Source organism: Rhinolophus ferrumequinum, chromosome 2 (assembly GCF_004115265.2).
Source record: "Rhinolophus ferrumequinum isolate MPI-CBG mRhiFer1 chromosome 2, mRhiFer1_v1.p, whole genome shotgun sequence".
NCBI lineage: Eukaryota > Metazoa > Chordata > Mammalia > Chiroptera > Rhinolophidae > Rhinolophus > Rhinolophus ferrumequinum.
In genome coordinates this window covers 59798349-59820158 of record NC_046285.1, presented here as the reverse complement: position 1 = coordinate 59820158, position 21810 = coordinate 59798349, and the positions used below count along the sequence as shown (strand labels likewise).

Sequence of the window (21810 nt, the reverse complement as noted above, 5' to 3'; positions counted from 1 at the left end):
AGGGATTGGGAGATGAAGGTGCCGCTTATGTACGAATGTGGGTGTGATGGGCATCTCTAGTATATAAACAGAAACGTATCTCTATGTGCCTTAGGATTTTGGATGATAGTTCATTTACAGCAGAGTTGGGGAAAGTATGGGCCAAATCTGCTCTGCCTGCCTGTTTCTGTAGGTAAAGTTGTATTGGAACACAGTCATGCTCATTCATTTATATATTGTTTTTGGCTGCTTTTAAATTATAATAGAGTTGAGAAGATACAATAAAACGGTTAAGACCTTCAAGGCCTAAAATACTTACTATCTGATCCTTTTCAGAAAAATTTTGCTGACCCCTGGTTTAGAGGACTATATAAACTCAAGGCAATTTTTGTTTGCAAATTATTAAATCTTATTTCTAAAACTAGTCTAACATGTACCAAGTTAAAAACATCCAGTCTGTAATCTCTATATTTTTTTCCTCAGGTGTTCAAAGGGGAAAATTTCTGATACAGAGAAGACATTTGGAATCAGACTTGAAAATGAAGGTGTAAGTTGAAACACTAGTTGAATTTTGTATCTTTTTACTCTTTCACCTCACTTAGTATTAAAATTTTGGTGTCCATGAAAAATAAGAACGATTATACATGTTACTTTTAATTCTAATTCCATTGTTTTCTTTGAAAAAGTAGCAGGCATTGAAGATATACAACTTGAGCTTCCTTCTGATTTGCTGGATTTTTATCTGTGTGCGGTAGCTACCTTTCTTTATAAGAGAGAACAATTTGCCTCCATCTCAGCCCTTATTTGTGTTGCCTGGCTTCTTTCAGAGAATTTTTAAAAACCATACTTCTCTAGAAAAGATAATATTTAGGATTTTATTTTCGGTGTCAAGATTTCAGATTTACTTGAAAATACTATGAATTTTATGCTTAGTTGGATTTAACTTTTTCTATATAGGCATCTGAATAAAGTGTTCCAGTGATCTCCATAGTAATACCAGCATTTTTAATAATAGTGGCAAACACTCCATATCCAAAAGAAATATATTTGTAAATTAAATGCAAACTTGAAGTTTTAGATTATTTCACATTTTAGATACATACAAATACCAAAGTTTAGGTGCAGCTTTGTGTTAAGTACAGTATCAGTTTGATCAGCTTTCTTTTTTCCCATTAGATCTCTTCAAAAGAATTAGTCTTAAGCCATGGTTTTAAGTCATTAGTCTTAAAATACTCCCTAATGTTCCCCATTCCCATGATTCAGAGTGAAGCCTTTGTGTTTAATTATCATTTATGACCCGTGGAACAAAAACTGAAAGAAGAAGGCAACTAAGCCTGAGAGAGGACGGGGTGGTGGTTGTGGTGGTAATTTGTTACCAGGCTACAGACTATATCCTGCCACTGTCCTTGCTGAACCCTGCAGGCTTTGCTGTCTGCATCCATAGGGAAGGGCCAGCAGCTATGGTTTCCTAGGACTGGTAGTTAGCTACCGTGAAGAGAGTAATAGCTAGGTGTGTTGAGAGTATGGTTCTTGTCCAAAGCTCTATTTCTAAATATATTTCCTAATTTTAAAATAGTTTACCTACTGGATTAAATTCAGCAGTAAGTGTTTCAAACGGTCCTGATAAGGAAGGATCTTATCAAAGTTTCTGGGATACTGGCAGAATTCTACTCGTTGACTGAATGGTGGTTACATAGGTGTTAATTTTGCAAAAATTAAGTGATACATTAATGTTTTGTGCATTTTTCTATATTACATAAGTTTTAAAAAAGAAACAGCAAGTTTACTTAGTATAAGGATAGTGGTTTGTTCTGAGTGATGGGACTGTGGGGCATATATTTTGCTGTTTTAAAACTTTGAAATATCTTTTAACTATTTTTAATTAAAATAAGAGAACCAAAAATACTTTTCTTGCTTCCTTCAGGGACAATGATAAGTGTTCTGTTTCATGGTTTAATGGACTTGTCCTGTGAGCCTTAGGTTTTGAACACTTTTTGGTCCCTTTGCAGGGACAGGCAAATATGTTAGATCTACTCATTTGGGGATTTGTTAATTCTCTTTTCTTTCAAGATAATGGCACTGTTTTATATTTCATGTTATTATGTATGCTTATATGTGCAAGTATCAAACATTTAACTAGAATATAGAACTGTTTTGATCAGAGGAGGGGACACCAGCTGGAGCCTGACCTATCCGAAGAAGTGTCAGCCCGACTCCGCCTGGGCAGTGGAAGTAATGGCTTACTCAGGAGGAAAATTTCCATACTTGAGACAAAAGAAAAAAATTGGTCAGGCAAAGACAAGGATAAAAGGACGGATGATCTCCTTGAATTTACAGAGGTATTATTTCTTGTGTTGATCAGAATAAGAGATATGTTTTTAAATAACCTCAGTTATTCAAGACTGAATGACTGTTTTGAGGAGTTTCTCCAGGCTAGGGGTGAATATATGAAGACAGTCAGGTCTAAGAACTGTTTAGGCACTGGATATATTGATCAGTAGTGAACTGTGAAGGTGGCCTAAGGGATCAGATTGATGTTCAACACATGTGAGTAGACATAATTCTCACATATCTCGGAATATAAAGGGTTCTTAGTAGAATCTTTTTCTAACCTTAAAGTATTTTGGGTTATAGAATGTGGTTTGGCATTAGGATTGAGTTAATTGCAGTTTTCTTTTAAGGGATAATAGTTTACTAAAATGTTTCTTTCATTGATTATTGCATTTGAAAATAGTGAAAACTTATAGAAAACGAGGAAATGAAGGTAGTTAAAAATTCTCATATTAAAGGTGAGCCCACATCTTGGCTCCTTGTCCATTGTTGTCTTAGTAGGTGGTAGTCAGTCCTTTTTAGGGAGTGTCTCTTGAGCACTTACTGTGTGCTGGTCATGCAGGTGGAGAGAGAAAGCCATAAAATTGCCAAATTGTGTGCAGTGGCGGGAAGTGGTACTAACAGGTGTTTGGCTGAAATAATCTCTGTTGGGATTATAGATTCAGTCTTTTAGCTTAAATATGCATTTATTTGCATAATTCTTTAGAATAATGAAGCCATCTATTCAGAAGGATTCAGTTGCTAGACCGCTGCCTAGTTTTCCAGTTTCTGCCTGTTTGCTGACTCTCCTCTTGTCAAAAATGGATAGTATGATCTCTTAGGTGTCCTAATTTTATTACTTTGATGTACTTAAATAAAAGTTTAGGAGGGAAATAAGGAAAATATGAAGATCCTTTTATAGAATTGTGAAAGGAGCAAAGGTAGGAAGTTAGACACTCCTAAGTTCAGAATCTTGGCTCTGCCACTTAATAATTTATGACTTTGAGCGTGTAACCAGAATTCTCTGAGTATTACCTGCTCTGTGAAATGGTGATGATATTTTCCCTACAAGCAGGGATTCATGATATGCTTCAAGTAGCTGCTACAATGCTTGGCTCAGAGTGCTGCCTACATGGTAGTGGGATAATTAAGACTATACTTTAACTGTAAGTATTATTACCAAAGTATTATTTCCAGAAGCTGGTAATTCAACTGACATCTTTTATAACCATTAGTAAGACTGCTTTGTAGTCTAAGTTTAAATCTTTTCATACTTCAATTTAGTAGGTCTTTGATAGTATATTTTTCTCAAGGGTGAGGTATTACAGAGGTGAAATTTGCTTTTTTAGTCTCAGACTTTTAAGTATCTGGTAGTGGTTCTATATTAAAGTAGCAACCTCTGGACTTTCTAATTCAGGACATGGAAAAGGAAATCAGTAATGCCCTAGGTCATGGCCCACAGGATGAGATCCTAAGTAGTGCTTTCAAATTACGAATCACTCGAGGAGATATCCAGACCTTGAAGAACTATCACTGGCTTAATGATGAAGTAAGTTGTCTTTTCTCCCTCCTTTTACTGTCATTATGCTTAACCGTTTACTCTCCATAAGCAAAGTGATAGCTACCCAATTATAAGGAGTTGGTAAAGCAGCTTTTAGTTTTATCTAAAACCAAAACATCTTGAACCACAGAAAGTGGTTAATTCTGATTGTTTGCTGCCTTTAATGAGCAGTGCTTCCCTTTCCTGATCTATGCTTCATTTCATCCAAGACTTCATTTACTAGTCTTCAATGACACTTTTATAAACCCTGGAAGGAATAGCAATGACACTTCATTTTAGATGAATTCTTATAGGAGCCATTTTATTTTGTCAATAATAGAGGGATATATTGATCACTATATGTACATGATGTATTTTTTCTTTATTTCATTTGAGTGATAACTGCAAAAATTTGCCTAATTGTCATCTTGTATCCTTACATATTTAGCTAAAGCTAGCTTTTAGTTCTTGCCAATTTTTCAGTTGGTCCTTTACCCAACTGCTCAGTCCCTGCATTTTCTCTCTTGCCTTCCTTCCTCTTCCCCCCATGACTAGTGGCACATAAACACATTCTTGTAAAACTGGGATGTTTTGTTTCACATTATAAATGTATTATGTTTATTACGTAAAATTTAGAAAATACAGCAAAAGAAAAAGAACAATATTACCATTAAAAAAGTAACAAAATATTAATGTTTTGGTATCTTTTTTTCCAGTTAATATTTTTAAATTGAGGTATAATTTATATATAGTAAAATTCACTTCCAGTTGCTATTTCTGCATATTCTTGGAGTGAAGCAGTTACATACACCTTTTCATTATTTCAGACTTTCTCTTTGAGTCCCTTCTCCTGGTCCTCTTACTACTACACCTCAAAAGTACAATTTTATTCTTTCTTAATCCTTCCCAGTTTGCACTGATCATTTTTTATTTTCCATTTTCTGCTATAGACAGTCCTTTTATCCCCTTCCCTTCCGTAGGCTTCTTATCTTGTAATTCATCCTAATTTAGTTAGGTTAGACATTTAGTTTCGATAATGTATTTACCATGTTCTGATGTTTGCTCTTGGTATTACAGGTCATTAATTTTTACATGAATCTTCTTGTGGAAAGAAATAAAAAACAAGGCTATCCAGCACTTCATGCATTCAGTACATTCTTCTATCCCAAACTAAAGTCTGGGGGTTACCAAGCAGTGAAAAGATGGACCAAAGGGGTCAATCTCTTTGAACAGGAACTTATTCTGGTGCCTATTCATCGGAAGGTACATTGGAGCCTGGTGGTGAGTTGAGAGAGGGTTAATTGTTGGAATTTGCATAACGACCATTTTCTTAATGAAGGCTGCCCTTTTCTTTTCTGGTCAGTGAAAGTCCGGTAGCATAAGTTAAAGGCATACTCCACAGAGTCTCTTCTTAATTCTTGAGTTGAACAACTTGGAAAGATAGAAGACAGTTGCTGTAGCTGAAGGGCTTTCATTTTTAACAGGAAAGAGTTCTAGTGCACATAGGTTATTTATTAGTTTTGTTTACAAGTTGGTACAGGTTAGTTGTAAAAAAGTAAAGGTATAAAGAAAAAAAATCTCATCACACTGAGAGGACCACTAATGTTTTGGGGATTAAGTTTCTAAGCCTTTCTGTAGGAATAGACGTATATAATTATATAGAAATGAAGCTCGTATCATCTGTGATGTTTTCAAAAAAGTGTGTCTTAGAAATCCATTCATGTTGGTATTGATTTCTTTTAAAGGTGCTTTTCTTTTTAGAAATAAAATTCTCACTCCTGTTATGGTTGTTCTGGATGTTGCATTTTTCCATTATAGGTGATAGACCTAAGAAAAAAGTGTCTTAAATATCTGGATTCTATGGGACAAAAGGGCCACAGGATCTGTGAGATTCTCCTGTAAGTAAAGGCTAAAACACTTCATTGTTGTCTCATTAGGCCTTTATTAGGTGATCTGCCTTTTCGCTAATCATAGGAGACTTTGGTGGGTGGAGTCTAATGGATAGTGAAGGCTGCCTTCCCAGTTGTTCAGGACTTGACTTGAATCCATCTTTTGGTCTAAAAATAACCTAATATCTGATCTTAATTGAGAAGTCTGTAGCATCATGGAAAACAAGTTTGTCATGTATTATAATGTAAGATATAGCTTATTAGAATCCTGTGATTTGAATTAGATTTCTTTGGGATTGATACATTATTCTGAATGTTCTAAAGAACTGTTAGCTGTGGAGTATTATTCCTCTATATTCTTAAACCTACTCATGTCTCTGTGCTTTCCATGATAGTTGAGTTTATCTCATAGAAACCCAGAGGTAATTTTTAAAGCATATGGTTTGTAGGCAACTATTTCAAATAGGAATTGCTAAAAACCTGCCTTTAAAGCATAGCACTTATTAGTTATGTCAAGTGGTGACATGCATTTCATAGTGAGGAACCAAATCAGTAAGACATGTCTGTTTTGAACCTTTGCTGCTCACTGGAAACAAATGCAGGTTCCTGTTTTTAATTTTAGTAAGGATACTAAGAGAATTTTAATACGGATACTTTAGTACAGAGCTTGTTAAATGAATGATAGGAAGAAAACTTAACAATAATTAGTTCAGTTCTCTTTTTCAATATTGTTTTTATTTCTGGGTGTTTATCTTAAATAAAAGGTATAGGGAAGAAAGTTTTTAAAATCATAAGATACACCAAATTGTTTATAAAGCAGTTATTTCCCTCCGCTCTATTGTGTTTAAGATATATAGAAAATGTGCACACATACATATGTATGTACAAGATATACATATATTATGACATGCATAGAAATGTTCTCATTGGAATTAGACAGCAAAGTTTTATATGCTGCTTATAACAGGATACAAAAAAATGATATTTTTTCTTTTTTGTTAAGTATGAAGAGTTCAGCTCCTGTGGGATGTATCTGAGGCCCACTCCCTTTCCTTATACTCCTAATCTAGCTTTTCTCATCTTTTTTTCATTACTTCCCCACCACACACCTCCCCAAGAAAAATTTAATTTCTTCATTACAAGAGAAAATAGTACTAAGGAATAAGACTTTTTGTTTGTTGGGTTGAGCTTTAAAGGTCTACAAACCATTGAAGTACCTAAGATTTTTGCCTTCCAATGATCAGTTTTCAACCCCCTGGGGGCGATATTGCCACTCCCATTGTGGGCAGGTGCCCATGTCACGCTGGTTTACCTTCTGTGCAGGTTGGAATGAGAACTGAGATGCGTGGGTTAAATTTGATAACCCTCTGGAGAGTTGGATAAACGTAATCAGTTAATGCTTAACTATGTATCTCCTAAGAATAAGGACATTCTCTTATATAACCACAACGCCATATCACATTTTAGAAAATTAGTGATCAGTAATATATACCACATGGTTCATGTTCTGATTTCTTCAGGTTATCTTTTATAGTCTTTTTCTCCTAATCCAGGAAGCCAGTCCAGGCGTCAAGCATGCACTTAATGTCTTTGGTCTCCTTTACTTTAGAATAGTCTTCCTGCCTTTTTTTGTTTTTCGTGGCAGTGGTTTTTCTTCATTATCTAAGAGTCTTGTTTTATTTCTGTTTTTAAGTGAGAAAAAGTAAGTTAAAAAATGAAGTACTTTTTTAATAGAATAAAATGTATATTTTACAAATTGTGTGTATAGGGGTGGAGTAGAGAACTAAGGGACTACATAGCAAACTATTAATAGTAATTCTGGAGTGGTTATTATGGGGTCTTTTGCGTTTTGTATTTTATATGTTTTAATTTTTTAAAATAAGCATGTACAATTTTTATAAGCAGAAAAAAAACATTAAATTTAAAATCCAAAAGCTAATGGAGATGGATTTGAGAATAGCATATCTGTTAAATATCACAGTCCTTTGTTATAATACTAAATCTCCACAGGGATCCATCAATATATTCCCTCTTTGTCGTTTTTTAGTCAGTATTTACAGGATGAAAGTAAGACCAAAAGAAATATTGATCTGAATCATTTAGAGTGGACGCACTACAGCATGAAGCCACACGTAAGTGATGGTCATCTGTATTTCAAATAGTTTGTTGCATTTACTGTCGGAGGCATGTTATTTAGTCTTGACTTCCTTCCTTCCTGCCTTCACACACTCATCCATAGGCATGTATTCTCCTGATGTATACATATTAACAATGATCTACTTCTAAATCTTTTAATCAGGATGTTTGCTTCTTAGCCTTTATCTTCTTGCTTAAATTGTAAATGTTAAGTATAAGCTAGCATGTCTCTTAGAGAATTGAAAAAGAACTCAATAAATTGAAGCCAACTACTTGTCTTGGTTGGCCCTAATAAAAATGTGAAGTTCTTTTTCAAAACTTATCTGGTAATTGTGTGTATGTGGGTCTTTCGGGCCCCATGCCACCAGGTCCGCAGAGTCAAGCATACTGTTTGTGAATGTGCTTTGGGTCTTACCAGATTTGAATTTCATTCAGGGTTTAAAAATGCATACATCTTCTGAGACCTAATGGCTTCTTTTTAAAGTAAGCCACATGAATTTATTTTTAGCCGTAACCAGTGTATAATGACTCAACTATCTATCCAGAAGCATTTTCATTTTTAAGTTGAATAATTAGAAAGGTAAGCTTTGAAATTTCCTGAGGAGAGCACACATATAAGAAGAGTCTATTAATGTTCTGGGAAATATAATAAAGAAAACAAATGCTCTTCATTTTGTATGTTGGAGCCTATAGTTCTCTCCACTCTGTGAGACACGCTGGGCTCAAGAGAAAAATGAGAGGTACCTACCATATGTGTGGGGGGTGTGCATGTTTAAATAGTCTCTTTTCACAATAATCATCTGTATTTGTTTGAATGAAAATTGAGCTGTTGTCATCTAGTGTATTTTCCAGCAGTGGAATCAGACCCTCTTACCCTCTTAGAGTCTTGTGCTCATAAGTGACAGCCAGAGTGTGTAGGAGGCTGGGCCTGAGGCATGTGTGAGTTTACCTCACATGGGTTTGGAATCCACTGACTTTGGCTAATGATATCCTTTTGCCTCAGGACCAAAGTGAGCAATCAAGGCATGATTTCCTGATTGGTTAAAGCCTATCAAGAGACTTTTTTTCTTCCTCCTGCTTGAAGCTATGGGGGTCCAAAGCAGTAGTCTTATTTTTCTGGCTAGGGAAGAGAAGTTTAACTGCCGTATTGAAGTAGGTTAGTTGTCTTGTAAGCCTGTGTTTTACTGAGCCACATTTAGCCCTTTTCAAAATTTATAAATGTTTCTGAAATAATTCTGACTAGAATTTCTGTTCCTGATAATAAACCTTTTTTTTCAGTTTGGGTTCTTTGTATGAGAACTGAGAGATGGAAATCTCACTTTGCTTTTCTCTTTCCTTCTGAAAAACATTTTCTATGGGGTCACATTAGTGTATGTCATAGTTAGGGTTTTTATACCACATAAAAAGTGTGTGTGTGTGTGTGCGTGGTACCACATTTAATATTTACCTTTCTAACAGTGTGTATCCAGAGAACTATTTAGAAAAAGCCAAAGGAGTTTGTATTGATGACATTTTGCCCCTTCTTCCCCTCTTTTTTTGTAATTTCAGGAGATTCCTCAACAGTTGAATGGAAGTGATTGTGGAATGTTTACTTGTAAATATGCAGATTATATCTCTAGGGACAAACCTATCGCATTTACTCAGGTGAGTGAAGACCCTTCCTCATTCGCTTAAACTTGTTTCTAAATAAGATATGCTTAGAACACATTCCCAGTGCCTGGCACACAGTAAGATCTTAATAATGGTAGCTGAGCTCCTGTTATTATTGCCGTATACCTTGGCGTTCGCCCTACGCTTGGCTAGCGTCAGGGATTGTCACTGCATCTGCTCTTAAGTTTATCCTAGTCTTTGGTGACCACTGGGACAATTTGCGTATCTCTGAAATCCAGTGTTCACTGGTTACTGATACTTTTAGCCAAAGAAGGGGGCATGTCAGAATATGTGACAGCACGGGGAAATCAGGCCTTGTGAGAACTTGAGTCACAGGTTTAAGATCTAACTATGAGTACTGCTTTTCTCTTCTGTTTTCCTTATTTAGTTCTCCACAGCTCTGCATTTGAGTGAAAATTCAAATATATTGGGAACTCTTGAGAATTTATGTTTCTCATTGTGCATTCTCAACCTTTTTACAACTGAGGACAACCCCCTTAAAAAAATAATTTTCTTAAACCTCTTTTTGATAGATGTTGCCTACCAGTGTGTACTTATTGAATAGCAGGACTGATAACCCCATTCCAAGCTTTGGAGCAACATAAAATAACTATGGCTCCCACGATAAATTAATACAATTCCAGTCTAAAATAAAGACACTTATTATTGGTTAGTTTCTGCAGTTTTACTAAGAATAAATGTGCAGCTTTTTACTATATCTTTTGAGCTATTTTAAGTAATTTATGAGTCCATGTATTAAGACTTTTTAGGCTCCTCCAGGTAGGAAATCACTAGTTTATAGTTAAGTGGTATATTCAGCTATTTATCCTGAGACACCAGGAGTAAGTACCTCACAGGTGTAAGCTGATTTCATCAAAAGAGGACTAGGGGAGTTATAGGTGATGTTGGATTTGTCTTTCATGTTGCTGCTTTGAGAATTGGCCCATGCAGTGATTATCAGTTAAAACAGAATAACATTAAGCAAAGCATCTCATTCTTCAATGCTTTTAAATAACAAGCGGCTATTTGTTTTCTGAACCTACTGACATGAGATTTAAAGGTGGGAAGGTGCTATTTTAACAGTATTGACAATGTCTAACATTTGGTAGAGCAGAAAGAAATTTGTGGATTTGGTTGTTTATTTAAATGGAGTTCATGTTTTTCTCATAAAAAAGCAGAATATGTTGATTTCAGAATGTTTTGAAAATACACTAAGTAGAAAAGTTACTGGTTGTGCCACTGCCTGTATATGCCCATTTTTGTTATGAAGTTGTTGGACTCTGTTGTATAATTCTGCGTCCTGCTTTAAATTTCCTTAACAAGGAAGTGATTATGATACATATGATAAGCATTCCAAACCTCTTTTTTTATGGCTTAGTAAGTCTGTGCCATGGTGTAAAAAAAGTCCAGACTTACATAAAGGACGTGGACATCGTACTTTATTTACATGGTTACACCTAAAGGTTGTTGACACTGCACGTTCACGTGTAATGTAAGTGTTGTTTGTGGATTCTTTGCAGCACCAGATGCCTCTCTTCCGGAAGAAGATGGTGTGGGAAATCCTTCATCAGCAGTTGCTGTGAGAATGCCCCGCCTAGCCCTTCAGCTGCTGGTGGTTCTTTCACAGACAGACGTTTCCATATACCTCATGCATTGTGGGTTAAAAAGTCCCTGCACCACTTCTGTTCTCTCACAGGTACCGAGCTGTCAGAAGTGCATGAAGGCCTCTCCCTGCACCCTAGTCATGACTCGCTATGCGGAGGGCTGCTTGCAACCCTGTTTGTAAGGCTGTGCCTGCTCAGAGCCCCGGACTCTTCAACCCACGCAAGAACAAACGCTAATTAATACTTTTTTTACAAGAGTTTTTTTTTTTTCCCTATGAATGTGGGAAATGCAGGATTTATTCTATGATTTGTGTTTTTTTGGTGTGTTTGTTCACGTGTATTCATTCGCTCACTCATTTGCAAACATAATGGGCAGTGGCTGTTTTCTGCTGCTCATTTACAGTTAACTCTGAATTACTTGTTTGAACTATTTATTTCTGAAAAGAATGTTAATCAAGCTGCCACTCCCTGCTGAAGATCAGGAGGGAAATCAGTGTTGGGGGGGGCGGAAGGAAGTGTTAATTAACTTCTCTAACGCTGGAGCAGTAACTGCCAACTTGAAGCTGGAGGTCTTTTTTTTGAGGCTTGAAAATGCTGGGAGAAGCGCTGTGGTGTGGGTTCCGATCGCCTTTCAGAGGAAGTCTGACACGACAGCACTGGCAAGGTGTTGTGGAAAAGTGGAACTGTGGCCAACGAACTTGACTATCCATGCATCCTCAGAAGACGGTCGTGGTCATCCTAAAGAGACTTCCCTTTCTGGAAATGAGTTGACTTTGGCTACTCTTGAAACTGGATTTGACGTAACTGTAAACCCTAAATCTTCCTTTTCATCCCAGATCTGGTTGAGTATGAACCTCAGAATTGTTAAGGGCTGGCCTGAGCGGTTTATTTCAAAATATACTATTCAATTTAAAGATATTTTTTCCTCAAACTTTTTTTTCTATATAGAAAGCCAAAATTAAGTTTTGTATTCATTAGGATTTACATCCCCCCAATCCACCCCTACTGAATTTTGTGGAAGAGAATTTAGTACTTGGCTCTGAGGTTACCAGTTGTACAGTAATCTATTTTGCATATGAAAGTTTGTATTTAACTTTTTTGTTCATTAAAAACCTTACAGTGGTTATGCATTTTTAATTTCAGAAAGTTTAGAGTTAGGCAGAACGTATTTTGCAAGATCTAGTGTTGCTTTTCCGATGTAATAAAAGGTTGCCTGGCAGAACCTGAAAAGTATATGCTGAAATGATTTCTAACCCTTTCCCTACTTAAACCTCCCAAACTTGTCCTGGTACACAAAAGCAAGAGGTAAAACCAGAAAAATGGGACATGTGTTAGCTGTGAGTCAACATGTCTGCCACCTAGGGGCCATACTATTGCAGCCAGTCCTCCTGGAGACAGAACAGTCTGGGGTAGGCCCTGGGGCCTGTGATGCATGTTGAAACTGCTGTGCCTACTTGACGGCCAAAGCAGAGGACGTGTGCTTTGGTGATGATTAAAAGGCCGGTTGTGCTGTGTCTCCCTGAAGCTTAGGTGCACAGAGAACCCTTCCTGCAGCTTCTGTTCCTTTCCTGAGGCTGCTAGAGTGGTGCCAGTGAGTACTGGGATCAGACAGCTGGCACAGCCAAAAAAGAGATTTACTGGGTCAGCATTATGTTCAAAACCTGGTTCCCACAATGCACTAGTAAGTTTCACCTGAGAATGTAGTAACTTAGTTAAGATTTGTTCCATGTGGCATAAATCCTGTTAGGAATGGCCATTTGTATTCTACCCAAATAAGTGAGGCCGGGGATGTTTTTCTGTTACATTGTAAGTACCTGAGGGGCTAAGCAGAGCAGCTTTCCCTGAGCTTTCCGTTAGGATAGGTCCTCATCATCTCCCAGGAGGACATAATGAAACGGTAAGAGCAGAGAGTTAAGTTAGAGAATGACATTCTACTTAACCCCCACTTCCTGAATTCGTATGAGACAGACGTCACGGGCCATGCTTCTCTAGGCACTGATGTGTTTCTCTTGGTGTAGAGAAACTTGTTGGTAATAGAATTTTTATATCTAAACAGTTTATGAGAAAAGCAGCCAGGTGATAAAAACTGTTACTGATTTTATCAGTAGCAAATTATCAACATTAAAACCAGTGAGATTATATATTTTATTATACTTGTAGTTTAGGGGTATGAAAAAAGGTGGAGTAAACCATTGTTCTTTATAGAAGGCAATCTCTCCTAAAGATTGAGAAAGATGTAAAAAAACAAACAAAAAAAACTGTTGGTGAGCAAATGTCTTTCTCGTGTTTGACCTTGTACCAGAGCTGGGATGTGGGTGGGAGGGAAACAGACTCGGGGCATGTGGAAGATGTTCTGGAGAGCCCCGTATTCTACCTCAGTTACCTAAGGCTTATTAGAACTTGTGATCTCTTCACCTCTGCAATCCTAAGCACAACTTGGGGAATGCCATGTCGAATGGTGAGTGTTTATCTGCACTGTGAGGAGTTGCTTGGTGCTGGGACCAAGGTGCAGGTGTGGGGAGAATGTGTCCTCGGAGAGACACTGAACCTCTGATACAAATAAACACAGTTAGAGAAATTTAAGTTTGTAATAAGTTTAATACTATCGTTAAGCTACATTGTTGAAATTGGCTTTTGTGAACTAATTGGGAACCTAATTTCTTTTTGATAGTTTCTTTGAGAAAACCTCTGAGTACCCAGTATTCAAACAAACTTTTGGTACTTGTTTGTATGTTAGGGATCAAGCTGGCTGTATTGCTCTGATACTTTTTTTTTCTTTAAATTTACCTAATATATACAAAGAAAGGGTTTGGATGTTTGAAATAGGTGTTGACTTTATCTACCAATAAATTCATCTCTTTAATTCAATGGCTTTCAAAGTTTTTTGATTGCAACTTATAGTAATAAACATATTTTATATTGTGACCAATAACACAGACATATATATTATGTGAGTATATATGGGCACAAATGTTTTACAAAAACATTACTTTTGCTACCTTCTGAGTTTATTTCGAGTTTTTAAGAAAGTGTGGGTGGTGACCTCCAAATTGATTTCTCAACCCACTAGTGGATAGAAATCCAGTTTGAAAAACACCTCTCTAAATGAAGTGACAGCAAGATGCAAATTATGTTTAAAACTATAATGCTTTAGACTACAAAAATATAATTGTGGAGCTGTTGTGAGATAAATCAGTCTAAATCTACTAAAACAGGCCAGAAGCTTTCAGCTCGTCATTGGAAATATGTGGCATAAACAACCGTTCTTCAGGTTTTTACATTGATATTTCCTAATATATGTTAAGTAAAAGTCCTATTACTCTATGTAGGAAGAAAAACAAAGGGTTCTGTGGCCCAATGTGTGCCGTATGATGCTTAGCAAACGTAACAAATTAATGTCATAACCTAGCATTTCTGAAAACTTGGACATTGAGCACGTCTCTGTGTGACACCTGTGGAACTGTTGTATGGAAACACTTTGGAAAGTGTCGGGAGAAGCATGTACTTCAAATATACTCTAGGGAAGCATCCTTCCCCTTGCTCCCCACAAGCACACAGACTGCCTCCTTAAGGGCGTATGGTGATCATAAAGGCTGTGGTCCCACTGAGAGTTTTCTTTAATTGTATCTGTAGTAGGTGTTCATAGTAGAAAAACTAAATAACTACTAAAGAATAAGAATTCTGCAAATTCACCACCCAGAGTTAAATAACTCTTAATATTAACATTTTGGTATGAATCCTGGACTTTGGTATATCTCCCTTTGTGTATGTATGAATATGTGTGTTGTATACACTTGTGCATGTATATATTTTTTGTAATTAGCAAATATGGACTATGATATATGGCTATATAACTTTCCCACTTAATTTATCTTGAACATATTTTCATGTCAATAAATACTGACATTTTAATTGCTGCATAGTGTTCCATTGTACGGCTATAAAATGCTTTATTTAATCCACTATTGTTGGACATGCAAAATGTTTGGGTTATTCTCTTAGGAGAAATTCTTACAATTAAAATTTCTGAGTTAAAGTTATGTATGTTAAAAAAAATCGGGAAAAAAATCACCCATTGATACTTTGACTTTTATTTCCTCTGGTAGTGGATGATTATTTGTATCTCCATTGATTTCAGTTTTATATTTTTCATATATGGATCTTTTGAATAAGTTCATTCTGAGAGATTTAATGTCTCATTTTAGTGGACAATTTTATCTTTTTTTCCAACTACTTTGCAAAAAACTTTATTATGGAATATTTAAGAGATGCATACTCCCCCTCCTTCAGCAGTTATTAAAATGTGGCTCCTCTTGGTTTACCTTCTTTTTCAGGGGAGTAGAGGGTCTGGAGTATTTGAAAGCAAAACCCTCACTTATTCTACTTAAATACTTAAGAACGTCTCCCTACCTAGTCGTAACAAACAAAAAGCCTATGTCATTTTCACGTCTAACAAAATAAGAATTTGCTAATATTATCTGATATTCAGTTCATCTTTAAATTTTCCCAATTGTTTCAAAAACGTTTTATTACAGTCTTCTAATCAAGACATATAGTGGGCTGAGTGGCAGCGTCCAGAAACAACTCCGTATTCTAATCCCTGTGACCTGTGAATATTTACTTTCTATGGCCAAGGATGAACGCTACTTTCTATGGCGAAGGATGTGATTTAAGATACTGACAGAAGGAATTTATCCTGGATTATCTGGGTGGGTCATAAGTGCAATCACATGCCTTATAAGAGAGAGGCAGAGGGAGATTTGAGACAGAAGAAGCATTCAAATTGGCCTAGACAGTGTTTATATATACATATATTTTAAACTAAAGTGTATTGGGGTGACAATTGTTAGTAAAGTTACATAGTGTTGATATTTTATACCCATTTTTGGAGGAAAAAAGTCTGTTTATACATATCAAAGAAAATCTGGAAAAAGATGCCAATGTGTTAATAATGGTTGTCTGGACAGGGTCTGTTACTTTCTACTTTATAAACTTGTGTTTGGAGGTTGTTTTGTTTTTTTTTCAAAGAGACTATAAGACTATGGAAGCAAGACTGGAGTGATGCCACCACAAGCCAAGGAGCCACCAAAGCTGGAAGAGCCTTCAGAGGGAACATGGCCATGCTGACACCTTGATTTCGGACTTCTGGCTCCAGAACTGTAAGAGAATTTCTGTTGTTCTAACCCATCAAAGTTGTGGTAGTTACAGCAGTCTCAGGAAACTGACATGGGACCCAAATAAAATATACAAATTGCCTTTGGTTATATCTCTTAAGTTTCTTTCAATAGTAGTCTCCTTCCTTATACTGTTATTTATTAGAGAAATGGGGCTTTCCTTTAGCTCTTTGGTGGTGTCTAACTAGTTCTTCTGCCCTTTGTATTTAATGTAAACTGGTACGTTGGATCTAGAGGTTTAATCAGATTCAGGTTGAGTTTATGAGACAGAACTCTTCCTTCAGCAGCAGTCCTATTGTATTGCATCCTGTGGCCTAATGTCTGGTTGTCCCACTTAGTGGCGCTAACATTGATCAGTGATTCACACCATAAGGTTCCTATTCATCTTTCTCCTCTTTTTAAATTTAGTTGATCCATTATTTCATTAAGAGGTACAAAATGGTGATTTTCTAATTCTGTCATCCTTCTGTGCTCATTGTTTTGAATTCTGTAAAAGAAAAACTTCTGATCAACTATTTGGCTACCCTGAAATATAGGGAACAAAATTATATGATGTTTTGTTTCATTGTGTTTATTGTTTTGATGTTCAAATTGCCCCATTTTAGGTTCTAGTGTCCTTTTCACAGAACCCCACAAGTCTGATTTTAATAGCTTCCCTGCTTCACTAGTGTGATGAAGGGTCATCTGACCCATTTCCTGTCCCAGACCTGGAATTGGCCATTTATTCAAGGATTTCTTTTTGTGAGAAATTTTAAAGACCAGAATTTGGGCACTGTCAATGCTAATTACTACTAGGTTATTGGTGCTTTTAGGCCTTTACAACAGATTAGGCAATACTTTTTCTTCAAAGGAAAACATGTTTTACTGATTCAAATGTACCAATACGATTCAAATGTAAGATTCTAAGGTTTTCCTTGGTTTTATACTATAATCCTGAAAATATTGGTTGCTAACATCAACATAATTATTCATTTTACCCTACAGTATATTTATAATAATGTCAAAATATCATTATAAGCATAACAACTAACAAGGCCACTAAATATACTTTGATTTCTTTGCAATTCTTTTTGTTCTTATCCCACCAGAGATTCACAGTGAAAACAGTTTTAAAATCTCTTAATTTTTCTCCATGTGATTATGCTATTAACTTCATACACAGTTGGATTCATTTGTTTTTGGTGTGCAGGAGTTTGCTTTTTGCTATTGTTTTTTAATTATGTAAAACATAAACATTAGTCCAAAAGCAAAACTATGATACAAGGTACAGTTTTGCTTGCTTCACTCGTTCTCTTTCCCTATATAGATAACTTACTAGCTTCTAACTTTCCCCTTTTTGAAATTATAGCTGGATATACAGAGGGTGCCACACATTTAAGAAAGGAAAAAACTATTAAAATTGTAATACAATGAATGACACTAGCATTCATTTGATGAACACCACCTTTTGAGCGAACATACTACACATTGCTACCCTAATTCAATTCAACTTTGAAAAGTAATACATACTCGTAGATAACATCTCTTAAAATGTGTACCTTTTTTTGGCACCTCCAATATATGTATTCCTATTTCTTTCCTTTCTTACACTAAAGATAGCATGTGATGCTTCTTGATTTTTTAAAAAAAGCTTATTCTGGATGTTACTCATTATTTTATAACTTCCATAATCCTTCATAATTCAGGGTGCTGTGTTACCATCCCCTCACAATGGATGTTTAAGCTGTCAGTCTTTTTCTGTTACAAGTAATGGTGCAGTGCATGTGCCTTGTCGTGTCACTTCCTATTCTTGCTGTCTTTGGAATAGATTCCTAGAAGTGGACTTGCTGGGTCAAATATCTAGCATATGTAATTTGCCACATTTCCCTTCACAGGGGCAGTGTCATCTTGTATCGCCTCAAAGTCTCAATTGCAAAGCCTAAAATATGTACCCTATTTACAGAAAACGGCTGTCCACACTTGCCCTGCCACATTGCAGTTCTTAGCATCCAGCCAGCAGAGAGCATGGAGAAGGGAGTGTAGGCAGTTTTTGACGGCCAGGCCTAGGAGTGTCACAGGTCACTTATTTTCACATTCCTTGGACTAGAGGAGTCACATGTCCACGTGGTACTGCAGGTGGACTAGGAGTCAGTTTGGTTGGGTGCCAAGAAGAGACCATGGATTTTTGTTCTGCCACTAGCACTCTGCCACAATTATCAATTTTTTTCCTCCCTATATGACACTTTCAGTTTGTTTTGTTTTTCTTCCCCACTGCCCCCATATACATTTCACACATTTTTGGTCTTTGTTAACATAATATGTGTTTGGGAACTTTATTATTATCATTACTCTATTTTGCTTCTTCCCCAAGGATAATTTTGATTTTTAAATTTAGTTATAATTCAGCTCTAAATTTAGATTTACAATTTAAACATTTCTAGTTTAATTGGTTTCAATACTTTGTCTATTTTTTCCTTTTAAGATGTGGGGGCAGTTTTCCACTGACTCTGAATTTCTCCTTTGGCTTCATGTTCTCCTCTCCTTCCTTCTGCATTACCCCACAGCACCCCAGACCTGCCCCCCTGGAGTAAATGGTCCCATAAGGAGCATAGCTGTATGTTCCTGATCAAGCCCCACTCTCAAAATTGGGTCTCTCCTTCAGCATGGTGAATACCATGGTGAGACTCTTCCACATCCCCTGCTCCGCCCTTGTGGTCTGAAGTGGGGCCTGCCCTGGAGACTGCTGTGGGGGAACAGTGCTCCCCTGGCACCTGGGTGTCCCCGCAGGCCCCCTCAGTCCGTGGAGCTGATCCCTGGTAAGTTGGTCCTTTTGGGCAGCACCTTGATGACCCGGCCTCGGAAAATTCTCTCGTCCAGCTCCATAGCAACCTGGCCTGTGCTCTCAGTGGCAAATTCTATGTAGGCATAGTCTTTGGAGTATCCGGAGAACTTGTCACACAGGATGGTGACACGCTGGACCTCCCCGCAATGGTTGAAATAGGCCTCCAGCTCCTCAGTGGCGCCCCCGGAGTCCATATCGCCCACATAGATGGATCTGTGGTCCACTTCCACCTTCTCCATGGGAATTCCAGGGCAGGGGACGTCTGTCTTTGGAGTCTGCAGCTGCTGGGCCAGTATGGCCCCAGGGCCCTCCTCTTTTCCACCCAGTTGCTGCGCCCTGGGTGGCTCTGGCCCCTGGGCCTGCTCCATGGCCCACAGCTTCCATGTGATGGTACCAGGTGCTCAGCCACGTCCTCACTCTCCGGTTCAGACAGGGTAGCCTGCATCTTTCTTCCTCATTGTCCTCTGCTTCCCCGGTCTCCTCCTCCATCCAGTCTCCACACCCTGGCCCCAGAAGGGTCTTCTCAGTCCAGCTGCAGGTCCCCCAGCCCTGGGCTTCAGGGTCTGGAGCCAGGCCTCAGTGGGGGGTGGGAAGAGTCCCACTGAGGAAAGGCCACATGGCAGAGAGAGGCTAGGAAGGAGGGACCTCCAGCGCCCACCCACCTCCACACCAGCCACTTTTAGTCTTTTTTGTATAACGTGACTTTTATTTGGCTTTATTAGTCACTTAAAAACATTTTCACATTCTTGTTTTCAAGACGGGCGTAGAAATACTCATCTAAATCCTTGCATATGTGAGAATTTTTCTGATGTTTTCACACTTGAAGGTTAAATTGACCAGGTGTGAGAATTCTTGTCACAGCCTTTTTTCTCCTCAAAACTTGCTGTCATTTAGTAGTGGAGCAGAGATATCTGAAACTAGATTTTTGGTTTTGTAAGTAACTTTAGTTTTCATCTGTATTCTATGGGAATTTTTATTCTATCCAAAAAATATACCAGACTCTATCTAAATCTGAATCTCTATTTGGTCTAGTTGTATTAAGATAATGGTTTGTTGCTATAACAAAGGCCATAAGAACAATGGTTTAAACAAGATAGAATTTTCTCTCTCGGGTACCAATCTGAGCCTAAGCAGTCCAGCAGTGATGCAGCAGTGTCACGGGCTATCCTTCACACTGGGCCTTCGTTTTACGATGGCCATACCATGGCTCTCACTGTCACATCTGCGTTCCATCCAGTGGGAAGAAGAAGCCGTGAGCACATCCTGGAAATGGCAAGTATGCATTTTCCTTCAAAAAAAGAGGTTCCGTGAACTAGACCATGTCAGGCACTGAAGGTTTCCCACTGTAGTTCAGTGTAGCTTATAATTATTGTAAATTTCTCTCGCTTTTTGGTATTCAGTTTTGTTTTGTTTTTAAGTCTGTTTTTGGTGCTCTTAACTTTTCATCTTTTTTGATGTACTGTGAGAAATTATGAAGGAGCATTGAAGGCTGCTAACCAGAGCCATCTTTGACTTGGCAGTCCCTTCTCTTATACTTAAATCGGAATCAAAGACTTTGTTGTGTTCAAGCTTTTATTTTACAGATGAGGAGACAGGTCTCTATGTCGCTCACACAAGAAAGAAAACTGGAGAAAACTGGGTCTGGGCTTTCTCTTTTTCTCCTGATGAGAAAACCAGCGTCTGGTAAAGGGAAAGGAGATCTGGGCCAGGGGCACGGTCCCTGCCTTCAGGCCTGCCCTGGGGTAATGAGAGCTCGGTCCTGGAATGCTCCCTGCACAGCCTCTTGCCATGTTTCTTGAGGCCTCCCATGCCTCCCACCAGTGACTGTGGTTTTGGAAGGTGTTTGATGCAGGAGCTGGGGGCTCATATTCCTTCACAATATGATTTTTAAGAGCTGAGAGAAAGCAAGTCCTGGAGATGAGGGATAATGATTGGAGGAACTGAGAGAAGGGAGGATGAGACTGATGTCTTCAAACATTAAGAGAGTTGTCCCACTGTGTGTGGGTGGTCGTATCGTGTTTCCCTGAAAATAAGACCTAGCCAGACAATCAGTTCCAATGCATCTTTGGGAGCAAAAATTAATGTAAGACCAGGTCTTATATAAGACCCAGTTTTATATTATAGTAAAATAAGATCGGGTCTTATATAAATTTTTGCTCCAACAGATGCGTTAGAGCTGATCTGGGGAAACGGGACAGGGAGAACAGATTTCAGGTCAGCGGAAGGAAGAACTGAGACTGTGCTGTGCGAAGACAGACACGTCTACGGTAGGAGCCGCGATTCCCTTCGGCGATGGAGCGCTCGGTTGGAGAGATCTTAGAGGGCATTACTCCGTATTAGGAAGGCAGACCGAAGGACCTCGAAAGTTCTTTACCAGTACTGCTCTTCTGTGAATCCAGAGTTGAGGATGGGTTTTACTGAGTTCATTGAGGGTGACTGGAGTCATTTTGTAACTAGGGGAGAATCAGGGACATTCATAAGTCATAGAAGCCAGTGAATCTTTCATAAGGGAAATTGTTGAAATTACAGCTAAATTGAGAGAAATACCAGATTGAGTTTAGGTTTTCATTCAGAGTTTGCCCTGATCACTAGAGGTTATTGGAGGCAAATGGGAAGGGTCAGCCATAAATGGGAGAGGAGAGGCAGTGCCCTGAAATTGGCTAGTGGGAGCAAACCAAGTACCTGGGATCCATGACCAAATCGCTGC

At 37.9% G+C, this 21810-nt stretch overlaps 2 protein-coding genes across 4 annotated transcripts in view; one reads left to right on the top strand and one right to left on the bottom strand.

Moving 5' to 3' along the window:
- SENP2 (SUMO specific peptidase 2) overlaps positions 1–13976 on the top strand; it is a 30544-nt gene extending 16568 nt beyond the window's left edge. For 2 of the 3 annotated variants that reach the window (XM_033130792.1, XM_033130783.1), the window contains 8 exons: positions 463–526; positions 2142–2318; positions 3707–3838; positions 4907–5110; positions 5648–5727; positions 7766–7850; positions 9403–9498; positions 11025–13976. In XM_033130792.1, coding sequence (XP_032986683.1) covers positions 463–526; positions 2142–2318; positions 3707–3838; positions 4907–5110; positions 5648–5727; positions 7766–7850; positions 9403–9498; positions 11025–11087 — 901 coding nt within the window. In that variant the 3' untranslated portion in view covers positions 11088–13976. The remainder of the gene's footprint in view (positions 1–462; positions 527–2141; positions 2319–3706; positions 3839–4906; positions 5111–5647; positions 5728–7765; positions 7851–9402; positions 9499–11024) is intronic. The other variant, XM_033130801.1, reaches the window with a different exon arrangement.
- A 5078-nt stretch (positions 13977–19054) lies between these two features.
- LOC117032779 (embryonic polyadenylate-binding protein 2-like) lies at positions 19055–19471 on the bottom strand. Its single transcript, XM_033124428.1, has one exon. It carries the CDS (start codon positions 19469–19471, stop codon positions 19055–19057), a length of 417 nt encoding a protein of 138 aa, XP_032980319.1.
- Positions 19472–21810: the final 2339 nt, after the last annotated feature.

Coding starts and splice junctions, on each gene's coding strand:
- LOC117032779 (XM_033124428.1), bottom strand. CDS start 19,471: ATGGAGCAGGCCCAGGGGCCAGAGCCACCCAGGGCGCAGCAACTGGGT.